Raw genomic sequence first — 19182 nt, 5'->3', positions numbered from 1 at the left:
AGATTGTCTTTGAGCAGCAGAAACAAGTTACTGAGAGCGTAAGAGAGGGAGGCTCGGAGTTCATTTTGCACCCTAGAAAATGTGGAGAGCCTTCAGTTGAAATTCCTGGTCATGTGAGTGACTTTTCAATATTTCGTCAGCAGGAGCCTGAGCACAGAACAGCTATTTTTAAGGAACTTTTGTGCCAAAGCGTGGCCTCCTCCGATGCATCTATCGCAGGAGGTGATGCCAAATCCACGTGGCCCCTCTCGCACTCACAGCGCCTTTCTGCCACTTGCTCTCCTGTATTTTTATGCTGCTTTTAACGAAATCAGCAGCTGGCCCCGCACAACTCCCAGGCTTTTGCAAGAGGCCACCCCACAGCCAGCAAGCTGTGTCATGCTGCTTTAGGTTCCCGTTTTAGAGGAAAGAGGGGAAGCGGTGTGGCTGAGCAGATGCCCACCGGATAAATCTAATTCCCCAGGCACTCCTGCGATTGCCTGACACAAAGCAATCCCTTCACTGCCACCTTGCAACGGGCACGATCAGTGTGCTGAAAATTGCTTGAAAGTGTAACACTTGACTACTGCCACATTTGTGTTGTCCTCATTGTTTTTCAAATTAATACCTTGTCATTGTTTCAGTAGGTGTTAAGAAATGTTACTAGCTTCCCCAGGGCCAAGCACTGGCCCTTTGCTTGATAATTGTTTGCTTTGTATTAAAAAACTCCCTTCCTACTGCTTTCCAAACTGTCCTCATTTTCACCCTGGAAATTACACAGATGTGTTAACTAACTTCAATTTGCAGTGGCTGACAATCGTATCTTGCAGAGAAACGATACTCTGTGATCTGAGGTAAATCACAGTAATGGAAACTAATGACACTAGTTATTAACAAACTTACAACGTGCCATGGAAATTTAAGATTTTGTGGCAGCTCTTGTAATGACTCGTGTTACAGTATTTTAATGGGTTTCCTTTGAGGTAAGTTGGATTTCAATGTAACAGGCGATATGAACTCAAACAGGAATTGTTTTTAAGTGTTTTCGCCGCACCCTGCCTCAGTTCCCACTTTCCACGTAGAAATGCTGCTGTCCCCTGGATCTTGCAGAGCTGAATTCCTGGCATTTAGCAGTGTCCTGACCATTCCTGTAGACGTAAATCCCTGACTTACCATTTACCCAATTTATCCCTAAGAGCAGCAGTAAGTGTGAGCTAAGGGCAGAGGTCCGAGCGGGCAAAGCGGTGGGATTTTGGCATGCCTCCTGCAGCGCCAGCTGCTTGCTGCTCACATCCCCACACCTCGGGAGAAGAAAGGAGAGGGCAGCTCTGGGCTTTCTGCCGTCAGAACCCAGAGGGCTCACGTGTGGCAGGTGCCACGAGCAAGCAGCAGATCCGCAGCCCGGCTCGCTGTTTCGCTGGTTAGGTCAGCGGCACCGAGCGTAGCAGGAGAGCTTCTTGGCATCGGTGTGGTGAGGGAGAGCTGTGCTCCTCCGACCGCCTGCGCTCTAGGCAAAAGAAGAGGTGGAGCCGGTGTCTCTGCGTGGTCCTGTGCTGGGCACAGGGCTGTGCGGGGCACACCGTGTCCGTCCCCACCACGGCAGGTAAGGAAGGGGCGAATTGCATGAGGGCGGCAGGGGAGAGATGAAGGAAAAGGAGAAGCAGCGCTGAGGGTACACGGAGGAGCTGCCCCTGCGGCATATTCACGTTTCTCTCTCTCTCTTCTTCTTCTCTCCCCCCATGCAGAAGCCGGGGATGGATGTTGCTGATGCCTATGTGACATTTGTCCGCCACTCTCAGGATGTCCTGCGTGATAAGGTCAATGAGGAGATGTATATAGAAAGGTTATTTGATGTAAGTAAATGCCTTCTCCTCCTTGGACACCAAGCAGGAGAGACCCAAAATGTGACAAAATAAGACAGGAGGATAAGTCACATTTTGAGAAAATTTATTGGTTTTAGCTTTAAAAAATAAATAAATCTTTCCTTTCTTTCTGACTAAGGCTCGTATCTGCTCTCTGCCTGCTTTAAATCTCTACTCTAGTGTACTGTGTCTTGGTCTGTCTGTGCGTGGATTTCAAGGGAACAGCATCTTCTAAGAGAGCCCTTACTATGTTTAAGCTTGTGGAAAATCTCTCGTTAACAACACATCTTGGTCATTGTTCTCGTTGTTGAAATCCGAGCCAGTTTTCTGGCGGATGCATTTGCTAAGGACCATCTCCTCTGCACATTTTGCAATGTTTGTCACTGACAAGCACTCCAAAACTGACAGCAAATTAAAGCGTGGTAAATTTTCATTTAAAAAGCTAACCAAAACAGACCTGGTTAGGAATGGATTTTCACATTTCCAGAGGTCCATGCGATGATTCCTGACACCAAAGGTCAAGTTCAAACATGGTCTCCTTGGCGAAAATGGCATGGCAGGAGGCTGACCTAAAGGTTCAAAGTTGTTTTTTTTTTTTTGCATGAAATAAATTCATTGGACTCTAGGAGAACAGTGACCTGTGTTGCCCATTTGTTTTGGATTTGGATGCATGTTAACCAGTATATCTGTTTCTGCTGCTCTTGTTGTGTTACAGCCTTTCTGTCCTTGTAGCTGTTCTATAGCGAAGGTTTTCTGCTAATGGCCAGCCTGTAGCATTAGTGTCTCAGTCTCTCTTAGGGTATCTGTCCATATAGCGATTTCTGTTTGAAGCAGCTTCTGTTCCCACTCTCCTTCCTTTCATCTCTCAGCAGTGCCATCTCCAGCTCCCAGCTCTGGCACTGTAACAATCTGACTCGCTTTCTCTACTCGCTCGTTTGCTTCCTCCGTGTGTAGGGAAAGCTGCTTTCCTTCCAATCAACCTTCTCTTTTACTCAATACCTCTCTTTCTGCGCATCCCCTTTCCCTCGGAAACCTCTTCCTCCTTCTTAATTCCCACTCTTTCTTTCCCCGCACCCTATCGGATTAAAATGGAACTTATCTCTCATGTCAAATGTTTTATCACATTATATCAAGTGGCATGAATTAGAGTCAAATAATCTTACTGTGTACATCTACTAGCATGACCCATATCCACTGAGAACGCCTCATTCATGCACGGAGCACGCCGCTGCCTCCCCGGGCCCCTCTCGGGAGAGTTCGCAGCGCTGAGCACCAGCCGCGCATCACCCATCGAGCAGGCACGGGGAGGAACAAAAAAAAAAAACCACAAAACAAAACACAAAACAAAAGACTGTCGCTTCCATCTGCAGCGGGCCTGCGAGTGCACTGCTCGTTTGTGGGGAAATTTATTCCGCGAGCAGTTAGATTTCCAGAGCTCATCTGGACTGTTCTTTTCAATGCCCACACTGCCTTTTCCCTCATCGGTTTCCTGTGATTCACAGTTGGTGTGTTTATACCCTTTGGGCCATTATTGCCGATTTTCCAAAAGCTGTAATTAGCGCAAATATTGGTTTCAGTTTGATCAGTTCTTAGTTTCACCAAGGCGCATTTTAAACAAATTAACGGTTGACAACAACAAAAAAAGAGCAGCTACCTTGGTGGAAGGCAAAAAGTGCAAAATCTTTCCTTCCCTCCCTGCTTCCCACAAATTTCCCTGGAGTGAGACAAGGCAAGGTGGGACCCGGTGCCGCCAGCCTCCCTCTTTGCAGGTGTTTTACCCACAAAGTGTGCTCCCTCGAGCGGGGCGGGCTGGGGGCCCTTGGCTTGTAGGAGGGAGGGGGATGCAGCCAAGGAGCCCTCAAGCTCTGTCTCCTTGCCCAAGGGGTTTTAGGCGCTAGCTATCTATTTAATGAGAAAGAGCAGAGCAATGGCCAAAAGCGATATTTATGACGCTGAATTAGACTTGGGTTGGGGTTCTTCTCGCTCCTTCCTGCGTAGCTTCGGAGCAATCCTCTTAGCTGAGGAGTTTCTCCAGGCGATGAGATTATTGGCACTTCGGAGGGCACCTCCCCAGCTGGCTTAGTGCAGCGGTGCTGGCTTACCCCAGCCGGCAGGTTAGTCCTGTCGGGATGTCCTATGGCAATGTGTGCTCCAGCGGCAGGTGCACAGCGCCAGGCAGCTCCTCTGGTCGCAGTGTAGGGCTAAATCACCTTTCTGTGCCATCTGGGAAAGAATTCTGATTTTTTTTTGCTCTGAGTAGTGGAAGAGCAGCGTCGTGCAGGGTGAGGTTGCCCCTTGCGTGCTCGGTGGGGTTTGCAGTCCTGGGTTATTCCCGATCCCCAACATCCCTCCGCAGCCCTGCTCAGCATTTCCATTCATTTCCCCTCTTTGTTTCCTCCCCGTAGCAGAGGCTGCAGGGTGCTTGTCAGGCCATTTCCCAACAGAAGCTGGCTTAGTGCATACTTTTTGGCATTTGATAAGATTTCTTAGCTCAGAAACTCTGTCTCCTTACCCACGCCCCTTCCCCTTTTTGCACCTGCCGTACAGGACTGCGCTCTTTGGAGGATAATGGTGTTTGTGGAAGATTATTGTAGTATTTTTGTGTGGTTTGTGTGTTAATCCTCTTAATTCTGCAAATTAGTCAGGGTTGTTGGTTTTTTTTATCCCCCCAAAATAGAGTCATCATCTTAATTTTAAAAAATCTGTATTCTTGGGATCATTGAACGAACAGATTGATCGTGGAGTTCTGCTGGTAATCAAAACCTAACTAGCTTTTTGGCAGTGCTGTTTACTGCAGAGTAACATGACTTATTTACTTGGCCTGGCTCACTAATTTGATAACATTTAAAGCTAAAACACTGTAATAAGACCCGTTGGTACGGAGCACTGGTAACAGAAGAGTTTAAGAATAGCATCGTGGCATGCGTCCCTTCCCCGTGGTTCTGTGCATGTCTGTGTGCTTTGTGATTTGAACCACTGCGAGGCTTTGCATGCGGCACAGACGGATCTCAAGCTCTCTTTAGTGCCTGATGGAGAGCACAATTTTATCCCTTTTTCCCCAGAAGGATGGGGGCTGACATGCAGGATGTGGCTGCTCAGAGGGACGATCGGACAGGGGCAGGCAGGTGTATTTTAAACCTGGAAAAATGCCTGCAGAGGGATTTTGCGTCTTCAGGCCAATCCTGCAAAATCCAGCTCCCCTTGGGCACTCACGTTTGGTAGGATCGGAGTTTATGCATCCATAATTTTTGCTGAAGGCAGCAGGAGTTTCACTTGTAAAGGCTTGCTTTAGTGGAAGTTATTTATACGTGCGTACGTGTATGTGTCTTTACACATGCCCTGAGGTGCACGCAGGATGGATTTCAACCCGCCAGAACATATGTGATCCTGAGAGTGAATGACTGACTAGTAGTTAGGGTGAATGCCAACCTTTCTTCCCGATAAATTGGTAAACACTAATGTAAACCAGAGCAGAATATTTCCTACCCGGTCGCAGGCGAGTATCGTGTGCACAAAAGGCTACCGAGCGCTGAGCGAGCTGCCCGAGATCCTGCGAATTCCAGCATCCCGAGGCAGTCCCGAAATAGCGCAGATGGCATTTTTCTCTCTGATGATTAATTCAATATCTTACCGAAAAAAAAACAAAAACACGCTTTTGATATGAGAGATCAAAACACCAAGAGAAGCTCCTAAGATTGCAAGGACCTAAAAAAAAAAATTAATTTATTTCTTTCCTCCTTGTGCTTCTTGAAGACACCAGCCTGAGTAGAAGATAAGGATTAAAACAGATGTGCTTAGTGCCAGTTCATCTGCTTAAATCTAGCAGTCTCTGAGATCAGTGATTAAAAAGCCATCTCCAACTTTGATGAAATCCACTGCCATGGTAATTCTGTGCCTCTGATAGCTTTCTGATGGGCCTCACGTCTGCCTAAACCGGACATAGAAAACATTTCACTGGAGATGATACATGGATTATATGGGTCAATTATACACTTAATCTGCCTTCTGGGGATTAAACGTGCATAGATTGACCCTGTGTATTTGGCTTGTCCTTGGCAGTTATCAGATCAGGAAGGTTGCCTTTACCAAAAAGTCTGGTAAGAACTTAATCACGCACTGATACCGCCTGGGGAGGCGGCAGGAGTTGCAGCGCTGAGCGCGCTGCCTTCTGCAGAAGGCGGTTTTACCACTTCACTGTCACTGTGTATGTTCTGCTTCCTCGAAGGTCTGTGTCACAGCCGGGATAGCAGACGGAGCAGTTCGCATGAAACAAGCAGGCAGGTCCCTCTGTGTCTGCAAGACGAAGGCGGTTTTTTAGCTCGGCGTCGGGGTGGCATCAGTGGGATCCAGCCGGGGCGCTGGCCAGGTCCCGTCCCTAGGGCTCAGGCGGAGGCTCAGGCAGGCGCTGTGCTCAGCGGGGTTGTTCAGGAGGCAGCAGTGACGTCCCAGGGTCACATCCAGTGCTTTTCTGTTGTTTTTCCCCAGCCAAGAGCCCAGCAGGAGTGCTGGTCCTGCAGTCAGTGCTCGAGGCTGTCTGCTGGTAGCTGACTTGGGAATGTCAGAGGCCGTGAGGATGCAGAGAGCCCTGTGAGTCTCGGTCTTCAACAGAATCCTTATACAGATGTCCGGGGAGCTGGCTGGGCACCTCTCGCTGCTTTACTGGAGGATTCACAGCAGCTCAGTACATTTCAGTACCCACTGTTTGGAGGCTGATATCACACCTGAGCATCCAGGAAAATTACCCAACACAGGCTGACAGCTACATCAGTTAATCCAGCGAGCCCTGTGCAGGCAGCGAGGCATTAGCCTGGTCTTAAAATCAAAGCTTTGACTTCAGTGGGGTTACCCACTCGAATTTTGGCAGCTCCTTCGGGGAGTGCTTGCAGGATCGTGGCATCTATTCGGCGCGTGTCAGCCTCGCGCTGCACAGCCACATGCCAGAAGAGCGCCCTTCTCACCCCACCTTCGCCTTCCCGTCCTCAAGCCCAAAAGCCTGGCCGTGAGTCAGCGGAGCTACTCACTGCGAGTTAGAATTACTCATAGGAGGACGGGTTGCAGGATCAGGGGAAGAACGGATATCAGGCTGCGCGCTGGGCTCGGCTCATCTGAGAGCTGCCTGCAGCCGCGCTCGGCGCTTTCTGAGACAGACAACAACCCGCTTCCCTCCTACGCAGCTCGACTGCTCATTAGGGCACTAACTCTCTCCCACTCCCATCCTGATATGGCCTCCACTGAGCTATTTCTTCTTCGCTGTTTTTTGCCTTTTTTTTTTTCTTTCCCCCGAGTGAGTTGTGAAACGAAGACAATTAGGCAGAGGGATCTCGAGGAAGCGCAGCGTTTTGTCTCCCCGTGTCTTGGCAGGGACCTGTACCTGTGCTGCTGGAAGAAAAAAGGGTCTGAAATTATGGCAATTTTCCATGTATTTTCAGGGAGGGGGACAAACTCCCCTTGCCATGAGGAGGCACAGCCTGCACCTTTTGCTCTGGCTGCCTCTTTTTCTTCCCCTGTCCCTGGTGGAGCAGAGCTGAGCGCAGCCATCACCACCTGCATCGCCCTCGTCCCGTGCGGTCCCATCCAAGAGCTTCCCGGCACAGGCACACACTGCGAGTGGCCTCTCCTACATCCCTGTCAGCTGCATTTCCTTTATGAAGTGTTCCTTTAAGTAGGCTCTGTTTAATTTATTGTAGGGAGAGTCTTAATAAAATAAGTCCTAGATCTGTCACTGGATTTTAAATGCTCGTAAGGGTTTTTTCCTCCTAAATGTCTTTATCAGAACAGCTTTTCCTGTTCCAGTAGACATTTGGTTGAAGACAGTTAATTTGATTTCTTTTCCAGAGGAGATTTTCCGTTAATCATTCTAAGAAGGCAGACTGATTGCTCCGTTGCTCTAAGGTCAGCACAGGCTCGCTGGCATGATCCGCGTGGCACTTCAGAGCGCCGGAGAGCTCGGCTTGTTTGTGCTGGGGCAGGCACGGAGCGCAAGGGCATTTATTGCCCCCAGCAGTGAGTACCCGAGGCAGATTTAGGGCAAGAGGTGCGTTGCAGGGAGAAGGCATCCTCTGTCCCTTTGCCCAAAGGGACTGGCCGTGTGTACAGGGGAGAACGAACGGCCCCGTGCGCCCGTTTCCTTGCTCTGCAGCCCGGCCCCACGCAGCCCCTGCTGTTGCTGCTCCAGGCAGCGGAGCCTGGGGGATTAGCCGCTGTCACAGGTCGCTTTGCTGCTCCTGATCTGCAGCTTTTTCCTTTTCCTGTGCTGGTTTCAACCTCAGCCGGGGCTTAGGCTGTCAGCATAAGGCCTGGGGAGGGAGCAGGTCGGCTCCATCGGGAGCAATGCGAGGAGCAGAGCTGCTCCCTCCTGCACCCACAAAACCTCCAGGGCCGCGATACCCGGGCAGCCGCTTGCTGCTCTGGGGAGTTTGCAGGCTGTGAAGGAGCCAGCTTAAGTTTCCCAATTCCCACTTTGGGACGGCTTCCAATTCAACCTAATAACAGGTGTAATTAAAATATTCCATTTTAGGACTGGAGTGCACCTTGTTGACCAGCCTGCACGCACCGGTACAGGGATTGCATTGCACTCCCAAGGCCCTGCAATCAGGACAGAAAAAAAGCAGCACGCTGTGTGGATACAGTGTTATACCGAGCTTCTTTATATAGAAACTCGGATTTTAACATGTCAACTTCATTTCTTTTTTGAAACATGGAAGTAAGCAGAGAATATTTTACAGGTTAAAAAAAGTATTTGAGAACAGTAATCCGTACAGAAGTGGTTTTGCATTGCTTTCGATGCTTTTCAGCAGAAGCTCTTTTATTTAGGAAAACTGAGGTCTGCAGAGTCCTGCACAGCAGCAGGTTTGGGGTTTTGTCTGCCAGCTCCCCAGCGAGTGCGGGGCATGCCGCTGCAGGGGAGGAGCCGAGGGCCCCAGCGGCAGCTCCACACCTGGAGCCGGTGGAGCTGGGTCCCCTTAGAGCCGGTCCTACGCATGCAGGCACAGGGCTGCTCTGGAAGAGCACACCCCTGACGGCAGGCTCCTCCATCTCATATCTGTAGGCAGGACGGGCGTCACGCAGCACCCAAAAGGCGGCGCTTGCTACAGGGGGCTGACGCGGTGCCCGAGGGCTGGGCGCTGCAGGCCCAAGGCGATATATCCCCGGCAGCAGCTGTCTGCGGGTCTCTTGGTAGCTCTGGCTGGCTGCAGAGCTGCCACGGGGGAACCTTGTGTGAAGTGCTGGTGTTCAGAGCAAGCAGCCCCTCAGCCAGCCGGCTGCGTGGGGTCGCGGCTGCACAGAGCACATCTGGGTGCTGCCTGGTGCCGCGCGGCACCGCGTGCAGGGAGCTCGAGAGGTGATGTCCCTGGGCTTGTTTTTCTGCTGGAGACCCTGGCCCTGCTGTCACCACAGATGCCCCATCCTCCTTCCTCCTCCCCAGAAAGGAATAAAGTGCTTCAGGGTTAGGAATTCGCGGCGAGGAGCGCGCAGGCTGAGTTATGTGCAGTCTGAAGCCGTACCCACGAGGGGCTGACCCGCACCCCAGCCCCCGTGGCACGGCCGTGCCCGAGCCCCTTCGCACCCGCCGTGGCACCAGCTGAGGGTGAAGCGCCAGCCTGGGGCTGCCATCCCCGAGCAGTGGGTGAGCGCAGGTACCATATGTACTGCAAAAAGCGTGCGGCACTTCGGCGCGCCCGGGTCTGCTTTCATTCTGAATTCTCTTCTCTGTTTGAAGGCAGAGCTCTTACGCGATTCAAAGTTTTTTTGTGGTTTATTTTTGGGAAGAGAAGGAAAAAAAAAAAAAAAAAGATAATGTAATTCGGTGATGCCATTTGCATCCTAGACAGATGATGAGGCGCTCTGGCTAGCAGCTTAACCCTATTATGCAACGCTGGGACTGTGACATTATTAAATAATACTACGAATTATTTTAATATCGAGCCCCTTTGACTTTGTAACTCCCTCGTATAGCTACGTTGTCAATGTGAATGAAATTTCACGGTTAACAAATATAGTAGAGAGTAAAAGGCATCCAGAAATCACAGGGCTGGGTGGATGCTCAGTGCGCTGCGTGCACCCGTACTGATACCAGTACAGGGATACGACAAATCCGGGGCCAAAGTGGAAGTCTGTCATGTTGGGAAAAATGTACAGCCGTTTATTTCGGTAACGGCTCAGTGTGCTCCTGACCTGGGGCACTCCAGACACATTCATGAGGTTTTAATAGAATAAAGTAATATATATATATATGTATATGTATATATATATATTTATTTTTTTTTTAAAGACCCTGGGTTTTCAAGGGATTTTTATTGAATTGTTAACACTTTTCTAGACCTCTAGAATTTAATGTAGCGTTTAATATAGAGAGCTTTGATGCAGAAGATAAGAGGCATGTTGCCCCCGTGAGGCCCCTTTGCCCCCTGTACGCCGAGCCGTGCCAGAGCAGTGCCGATGAGAGGATCTGCTCCTGGGGGGCAGGGGCAAGCCCAGGGTCCAGAGTGTGTTGGGGAGCTCACGAACCCCAAACCCTTCTGACCTGTGCACTCTGCGTCTGAACAAACCCCACCAAAGACCCTCCAGGGACGTTAAATCAGCACGACGCAGTCTGCTACCAAAACTTAGATTTATTTTCTGAAAGCAGAGATGCTTTCTGAGGTCTGGGGATTCGAGGGAGCAGAGCGGGCTGCCAGCAGACCTCTCGGGGCTTTGCTTTGTGCCTTCGGCAGAGCGGCACGGAAAGACACACTTCTCGAAGTGTGCCCACTTAAAGCCTTGCCTGCGACAGAAAAACTACCCAGCGAGCAGCCCCGTCACGGTCGGGCGTAGCGGGAAGGTACCTGTTTGTTTATTTACGCCCTGCAGATAATGTTCTGCTCTTTTGGAGCCCGTGGCAGTGGCAGGAGAGCAGCTGATAGCCGCAATGTTGCTGCGTCCCCGATTGTTTGCGAGCATCCCAAGTTTTGAAACACGCTTGCGAGAGAGGAATATCAGCTTAAGCCTGACGGGCTAAAAAGCAGAAAGCCCCACACGTAAATGCCATTATGCACTTAATGAGGCAGGGTTTCAAAAAAAAAAAAAAAAATCAGCCACACAAGTTGGTTTTATCAAAGAAAATGTATAAATAACAAGCCGCGATTCAAACTGCCGCACAAAGGGACAAGCAGGGAAGGGAAGCTCGCACTTCACTTGTGGCATTCAGATAATAGTATTTGCTCCACTAATCTTTTGGGCTTAGCGATTGACAATCAATATATTATTATCAACAAGCGTTAACACAAACAAAAAGCTTCCATTTCTTTTTCAACCGCGTCCCCTAAGTCCCTTAAATTTAATTAAAACCGGACAGCTCTCCCCGTAGTACAAATTAGAGTTAAAATCATATTAAATATTTGTTCTCCAGGAAAACAAAAGTGTCAGCTTGTGCTACCGGGTTTGGCTGCCTTTTTTTTTTCTTTTTTTCTTTTTTTTTTTTTTTACACACAGAGGGGGGAAAAAAAAAACAGCTACTCAAAGTTAAAATAAAGTCTCTCTCCCTCCCTCCCCGTCTCCCAAGACTACTGTCTATAACATGTTGTTCCTTATAGAAAGTGGGATATGGTGGCATTTGCTTGATTAACTTGCTCGACAAAAGTGACAGCTGCTGTGGGTGCATGTAGCTAAGCTGCACAGCGCAGTTCCGCCTTTGTACATCTGTCAGCAAAAAAGGAGGAATAAAGAGTGAAAAGAGACAAATTGGTCCCAAAAGGCAATCCATTCAACTCAGGAGGTTTGCTCTATTCAAGCACTCGCTGGGAATCTCAAGTGCTAGGTAGCTTATTCAATTTCATTCATTCTTTAGAATGAGCCCACAAGTGTTTAATTTCTTATTCTGTTGAATAAAAAGGGGGAGCTTTTTTTTTTTTTTTATTGGAAGCATTAATTGTAAGACTAGCTGATCAATGCCCGTGATATTAACTCATGGCGTATTTTCTGTTTAGCTGTGTGCCGCCAAACTTCGTGCCCGTAACGCGGCGGTGCCGCGCTGATGCCCTCGCTCGGGGAAGGCCGGGCGCACCCGGCGGCGTCGCGAGAGGTCCCTGAGCCTTGGCCGTGCGAGACGTGGCAGAGGGGGCCAAATCCTCAGCACCTCTGTGTCAGGACAGTCCCTGGTTTGTTACCGACGCGGCAGGATGTGACCCAGATGGATGCTCTGAGCCTGTGGGGCCGGTTCGGTCCCCTGTGCCGGATCAGGTTTTGTGGCCGAAATTTTGGCCTGCCTCGCGGCAGCTCTTCAGAGGAGCAGGCTCGGGGGTCCCCTCGCAGACGGCGTGTAGCGATGCCCAGAGCAGAGCGTGGTTTTCCTTGAGCTGTGGAAAGAGAAGTTTGTGAACAAGTGTGGCGGGGACCGCTGTGTGGGCAGGTCTCAGCTTTCCATCCAGAAAACATATGTTTGCAGGGGAGAAGTGTGCCTCTCCCGCCTTCCTCGCGTGGCAGAAGGGCTGTGCCCGTCTCCGAGCTGCGGGGCCGTGCCTGCGGGGCCATCGCGGACCTCGTTAGCGCGGGGCAAGCTATCGCTGTTGTCCTCTGGTGGCATCTCAGCGAGTTTTTGGGAGGCTCTCAAGTCTGGATTGTGTGCACTGTAGTGTATGGTGAGGTTTGGCCTCTCCGTTTTTAAAGAAGAAAGTAGGAAACTATTGGCCAGGAGTCTCTGCACTTCTTCCTTGCTGTCATTACCAAGTTTTTAGGATTACAATGACTGCAACAGCCACAAAGCCATTGAGGGAAGGTGGAGAGGAAAGCCCTGGTGGTCACACAAGTCCAGAGGGGCAAGAGAGGTCTTTTGGTGCTGCCGCCGAGCAGCCTGGGCTCTGGATGCCAGGCCTGCGGGCAGCTCCGTGCGTGCCAGCGAGGCTGAGTGTGAGCAGGGGGACACGCTAGAGGGGCAGACCTTGCCAGAGCAGCTCCGGCTGTGAGGCACTGCAAAGCTGATGACCGTGTGTGCAAGCTGATCCCCGGACATCACCAAATCCCAGATTTGATCTCAGAGCCTCCTGGACTCGGGACGGACACGGCTCGGTGAGCTGTCGTGTGCCGGCCGCAGCCCCACCGTGCGTCCCAGCCGTGCTGCTGGCCCGTGGGCTGGGCGCACCAGCTCCAGGCACGAGGGTTTGGTAACTTGTAGTTTATTTTTTTTCCTGGCTCATCAAGTCGCTTGGAAGGCTCTTGCCTGAGCAGACTGAGCTTTCTTTGGGGAGATGAGGCCCATGGGCAGCACGTAGGTCGCTCTCTCCTCCCCCTGCCCCGTGCTGGCCGGACCAGGGCTGCGGCAGAGGCGGCCTCCTAGCGCCGAGCCGCGTACCTCCGAAACACCTTGGATTCAAGGCTTCATTTCAAAGCTCCCTTTCAGCGTTTCAAAACAAGCCGGTGTCCCAGACAAAGAGAGGGAGCCAGCCGGCGTTCGGAGTTCCCTTGTGCCGTGTGTGTCACAGTTTTAAATAGATTTGCCCTGCCTGGATTGGTTCTGGTTGGAAAGCACGGACTGAAATGAGAGGTCACAGGGGAGAGTTACTATGGTAATTGAGTAGTATCACCAGAAGTTTTGCTCTTATGGGCATTAAAGCACATCATAATAGACAAACAACAGTGGTTAAAGCAAGCAGGTAGGATTACTATGTTCTTTTGTCAGAAGTATATAATGTCTTGTAGTCAGTTTTAAAGACTTCTCAACCCCCAAATCCACCCAGCAGTCACCTGCTGAGTAATTTTGTATGCCTAATCTCCAGCCCTTAACTACAAGCTTTCTGCTAATTTGAGGCAAATGGGTATTTTTGACACTAAATAGGGCAGTAAAGAATCCCTGACCTAGAAAAACTCCATTCCGAGGCACTGAGAACAGCAAAATATTCTTTCAGCATCTTTGGGAGACCTTTGCAATGACATAAAATAGCTTTGACTAAACCGTGCAGCAGCCTTCGATTAATGGTTTGCAGAAACTTGCTGAACATCCCTACTACAACTTCCCCCATAAAACTTGTCACTTCAGATTGCCATCAGCCACCACAACAATAATCATTTCATGCCTATTGCTAATTGCAAGCACAGCTGAGGCTCAGCGGGGTGCTCTTGCACAGTCCCAGGCCTTTATACCAGCCTCAATCTGTTGTATGGCACTTGTTCACACACAAAAAAACTACCAGTAAAGGCAGAAAGAGGCAGAGTCACAGGTTCCTTGTAATCCCTCTGCTACCCTGCTGACAACCCAGCCCTATAAGCATTCCTGGTTTTGTCCCGCTCTTTACAAAAGCTGAAGTGACCTTAAGCTACTAGTATGTAAGCTTTTGAATGCAGAATACAGCTCCTTCAGGTGCCTTAAGAAGCAGTGTTGCATCTGGCTTACGAGATTCTGTTTGCAGCACCCCTGGGGTGAGCTGCGGCTTCCTGTAACATGTAAAATATGAGTGTGAACTCAGGGTTCATGGCAAGGAACAGGAGGTCATGCTTCCATTCAGCTCACACCAAAGAAGACGGGGGTTTGCAGATGTTCCTGGGTATGTGTAATGACACCACCTCCCGGAAAGCGCAGGAACCCAGTACGGGGTTTTTTTTGTTGGTGGGTTTGGTTTTTGGTGTTTTGTGTTGTTTTTTTTTCTTTGAAATGTGCCACACTCAGTGTGTTACTTGCAGATTTATTCATATCAATTTTTGCAATTTATATATTCAGAGATAAACTTGCTATTTCAGCAACTTATTGATCATGCATTTGCATTCAAGAAAGGGGAAAAAAAAAAAAAAAAAAGAACGAGCCAGCCTATTGCTCTGGTTGGGGCATTGCACGGGCAGCCCTCAAACCAGCCCCGTGGCGTGCTTCTGCTCCTCTAATGCCTGTCCAGGAGCATCCCCGCTGCCCATGGCCACCTCATCCGGCCAGGTGAGCAGCAGCAAAGAGGGATTTCATTCCTAGCTGTGCAAATAGGGTGTCTACTTGCTGTTCCTGGGCTCCGATGCCATCCTAAGGGCATTTGTTTGCATTTCCTGTGCTGTTAGCCAGGTCATGCTGAGCTATCCCTTGCCCCGTGCCCTTTGAGTGAGTGCAAATTATCCATGGGTGGCCAAGAGGGATGGCAGGTGCCATCAGTAACGTGTGTGTGTGGCAGGGAGCTCTGTGTGAAGCTGGGGTCCATGGACTTGGGAGTATCGCCGAGGTCTAATCGTTTTTTATAACCAGGTGTGATGAGTTTTGAGAAAATAAACCTGTATTAGTTACTTCGGTGTGCCCGTGCCCATGAGCTGGTGCTCAGACTCCACAAATGTGCCTGAAACGTGCTGTGGCCCCATGGGGCGGCCTGGGGGCATGTTTGGGCCCTGCCTTCTGCACCTCGTGCATGGGGACAAGCCCCGAGGAGCCCCGTGTCGCTTCTAGCAAGGGCAGAGCCGCCCGGTGTCACGCCAGGACCGCGCCGCGCTCTTTTGTCTGAAGTGATCACGTTCCCATTCGGGAGCATTTGGCTTTGTTGTTGTTTTTTTTTTTTAATAATATAATCATATGCAAATGTTATCCTCTTTGGTGGGTTAGTCATGAATCAGAGGGCTTGTGCGTCTTATAGCACATCAACACTAGTGCTAGCTAAAGGGAACATTTAATTTATGGGCTAACTTATTTTTATGAATATGCAGGGCTGAAATTCAGCAGTTGGTGTGTGCTCTATGAAGTGACGTGACGGTTTTGTGTATCAAGATCAATGAATTACACTTTGTCTTTTTTTTTTTCTTTCTTTTCATGAAGCAGAAAGTCTTTGGAGTAACTTAGCCCTGGGGAGGAGCGCTCCTTCCGCAGTCCCCAAGCGGCTGAGCCCAGTGAGCCGGCGCTCCGGGACGTTCACATCTCCCCACAGTTCAGCTACCAGAAACATAACCAAATGTTTTAATTTAAGCTCAAGCTGAAGGTCTCACAGCAGCGAAATTGTGTGCGCTCATTAAAAGGCAGCTGGACGTTATTAGGGCTGATGGGAGTTACCAGCCGTGCTGCTGTGGCCGTGCTGTGTGCGAGCAGCTCCCGCAGGTGCCTTCCTTTGGCCCTGCTGAAGTGGGCACAGGCCGCGGCGTGACCTTTTCCATGGGTGCTGTCACCTTGCTGATAACCTCGGGGCAGAAAGTATTATTTCTATTTCGTGTCTGTAGTACGGCAGTGCAGGTGTGCACGGCGCAGGGCAAGCAGGGGTGGCAGGACCTGCCCTCATCTCATTCAGCTGGGGGAGGCAGAGGCACCCAGAAGCAGGTCATTCCATGGAAAGAGAGGCAGCAGTGGAAGGGAGAGGGCCTGCAACGTACCTTTGCTTTGTTCCTCTGTGGGTTTTGATTTAAAGACCCCAGGCAGTCGCTTTGTGCACCCCCCCTCCAGCCGGCCATCTGGAGTGGTCAGCCCAGCACCCACCAGGACGGGGTGCCCCGGCTGCTCATAGCTGTCTGAAGACTGTGGGACACAAAGTCCCAGTGGGCCTTCCTGGCTGCTCTTCTGGTCAGGCCTGGGACAGCTAACCATAGCCGAGCTTGATTTCTGTCACTGACAGAGCTCCTTTCCTGTCCAAATTAGTTTTATTTGCGCTCTTAGCTCTTGCCAGATCTCCGTTCTGGAGATGAGGGGCCAGTCTCTGCCGCAAGTTGCGCGAGGTGTAAGCATCAAGCACGAGATCACCACTGGACGTTTACTGGGTGACTCTTCCACCCCTCTATTTCCTCCATTTTATTAGGAAGTAGAACTTATTCTAGAGCTAGAAGTGGAGGGGCATCTTCACTGAATCGTCCCTTGGCCCAGTACTGGCTGCAGAGATTACTGGCAGAGGCCGCCCCGGCCTTCTGCTGTCGTCCTCCCAGCGGCCGGGGGGGCGAGAGGAGCTGCCTTCCTCGCCCTCCCCAGCCCCGCTGGGCTGCAGCCACACAGTGAAGTCTGTGGACTTCTGGAAAGGGGCTGTGGGACGCAGGAGCCCTCAGCATTGCTCCCCTGCCGGTCCCAAGCTCAGCCCCGCGGCTCTCCAGGGACGCGTGGCCCTGCTCCATCCCGCTGTGCCCAGGCACAGCCCCGCTGACGGCACCAAGCAGCAAACAGCAGCGGCTGCTTCCTCCAGGTCTCCCGGTCCCGTGTTTTATTTAGGTTTCACTTGGCCCGGTGTGCCCGGGCACAGTTAGAACAGCATTTGTAGCAATAAGAGATTAATGCTAACTTTTCATGGTGACCATTCACGACGGCCAGGTCCTATACCACTGCAATACCCTTGGTAACCCTACAGGCTGATAAGGCACACCGCAGTGTTACACCATAAAGAGGTACCACAGTGGGGGAAAACCCTTCCCCAGACACCGTGCTGGGTCCTGCTGGGGGGCAGCAGCTCCTTGGTGCATTGCCTTACGGCCGGGTAACCTGTGCCGATCCCCCGTCTGTGCTACGCGGTGCGCCGTTAGCTCGGACACGCGGGTGTGCCTCGCTCAGCCTCGCGTCAGCTCGCGTGCTTGGCTGGCAGACACCGGTGCCCAGGAACAGGGGTGGTGGAGAGAGGAAAACTACCTGGGTTAGACCGATGCAAGGTTTTAGGCTAGCTGGGAGGAAGCTGCGTTGCAGACTAACCTGCATGGGGCTTGATCAGCATTTTTATAAAATGATCTGTTTTTTTTTTTTTTCCCTTTAACTGGTTCTAGGTAAATTCCTGCAGCTGTGCAGCACAGGTTTTGCTCTGTGCACGTGTAAGAGTAAATGAGAGCAAGATGCTGTGCCTGTGCACAGAGCCTGAGCCCGCGATGAGGTTCTGGACCCTCTCGGGAATCAGCCGTGGTGCTGAGAGCAGTGGGGAGGTTTTGCGATCCCCCGCCGCACGTAGCCCCTGCTTCTGCCTCTCTCGAGGGCTCGCTGCTCGGCTCTGTGGCGTCAGACGTGCAATGCCAGCCCTGCGTGAGCAGGGCGCTGATCCGCAGCCCGCCGGAGCCTTCCTGCGCTGCAGGGCTGGCAGTCTGCTGCCACACAGCTGCAAGCCTTTTTCACAGGCAAGCAGCAAAATTTCAGCCCCAGGAGGGGCCCTGCGAATTCGGCAGCTTGAAACAAGCTCATTTGCTTGCTGCTTTTCCACCTTTTCCTAACTGCGAGGTTGAAACCAAAGCGTTTCCCGCGCAGCGCGGCGCCTGTAGGTGCTCACGCCTGCGCAGCCTCACCCGCAGCCAACCCTTGCCCCGAAGCAGACTCGCCCCGTGGCCGCTCGCGTTTGATTTCAAGACGGTAAGTAGCTCGAGTGTGGTCCTAAAGGCAGGATTGTGCTCTCGCTGGGGCGGGGAACGGGTTAAAAGCTGGACCGGGCCAAAACTCCCACCACGGCTGCCAAGTCAAGTCAATGGCAAAACAGGATTACAAAAACCTGGCGGCGCTGCTGGTGGCCGGGACCCCTCCGAGTAAGATTGCTGTCGTTGTGAAAAGTTAGAGGCTCGTGCATGGAAATCTGGTGTAAAAGAGGGTGCTGGTCTCCCCCCCCCGAAGCCTGCCACGTCCCATTAGCAGGGGGACAGCTTGGTCCCGCTGCATGCCCGCGTGCAGCCGGCGTGTGCAGGGCACGGCGCGCGCACGTAACGTGGTTGCTGGAGAAGTCCTGTCTCTCTTGCAGCAATGGTACACCAGCTCGATGAATGTCGTCTGCACCTGGCTGACAGACCGCATGGACCTGCAGCTTCATATCTACCAGCTGAAAACCCTCATTAGGATAGTCAAGGTAATCGCCCGCTGGGTTTTTCGCGAACGTCTTGCTGCTGAAAGGGGCGAGTGCGTGTGTGCGGCGTGTCCTCGTAGGCAAATAAATTCCTTCATTCTCAGTCCTTCACTGAGATGCTTAGAAATGAAGATTTTTATCAGATGGGTAAACAGGACCTTAAAATGCACAGAGGTGCAAAGTACATGTGTAAATAAGAAGAAAGTAACTACCTGCATGAAAAAAGGGGAAATATTGTTTATTCGGCCCTACCTGTACAATAAGCACGCCAAAATTAGTCTTTTTACGGTCGATCACACCCAAGAACTCGTGTTAAAATGGGTTAAATCAAACCAGAAGTTTTTTAACACTGTTTTACTAGAAATATTTAAGCCCAGCTATGGCTTGTTATTATCATCAGAATGCAAATGAGGATTGTTCTCGTAGTTAATTGAAGTTGTTTCCTTTACAATGGGTGTATATAATCAACTCTAAGAGATCCCAAAGGTGAGATAACATACCCTGAAAGTAACATTTTTTTCCACGAGTGTACGTGTATGTGTATATGTGTGTGTGTGCGTGCCTTGGACTAATGATAATTATTTCAGTGTGAAATCACAGTGGTTTACATGAAATAATAAGATCACAGAAGG

At 50.8% G+C, this 19182-nt stretch overlaps 1 protein-coding gene across 13 annotated transcripts in view; it reads left to right on the top strand.

The window, feature by feature from the left end:
• The window catches only part of CADPS (calcium dependent secretion activator), a 202774-nt gene that overhangs the window by 181315 nt on the left and 2277 nt on the right, over positions 1 to 19182 (top strand). For all 13 annotated transcript variants that reach the window (XM_083795704.1, XM_083795703.1, XM_083795702.1 and 10 more), the window contains 2 exons: positions 1725 to 1832; positions 18449 to 18553. In XM_083795704.1, coding sequence (XP_083651830.1) covers positions 1725 to 1832; positions 18449 to 18553 — 213 coding nt within the window. The remainder of the gene's footprint in view (positions 1 to 1724; positions 1833 to 18448; positions 18554 to 19182) is intronic.

This window comes from Anser anser (assembly GCF_964211835.1).
Source record: "Anser anser genome assembly, chromosome: 12".
Lineage (NCBI taxonomy): Eukaryota > Metazoa > Chordata > Aves > Anseriformes > Anatidae > Anser > Anser anser.
Note: the sequence above shows the minus strand (reverse complement) of the source record. Positions and strands in the feature narration are given on the sequence as shown.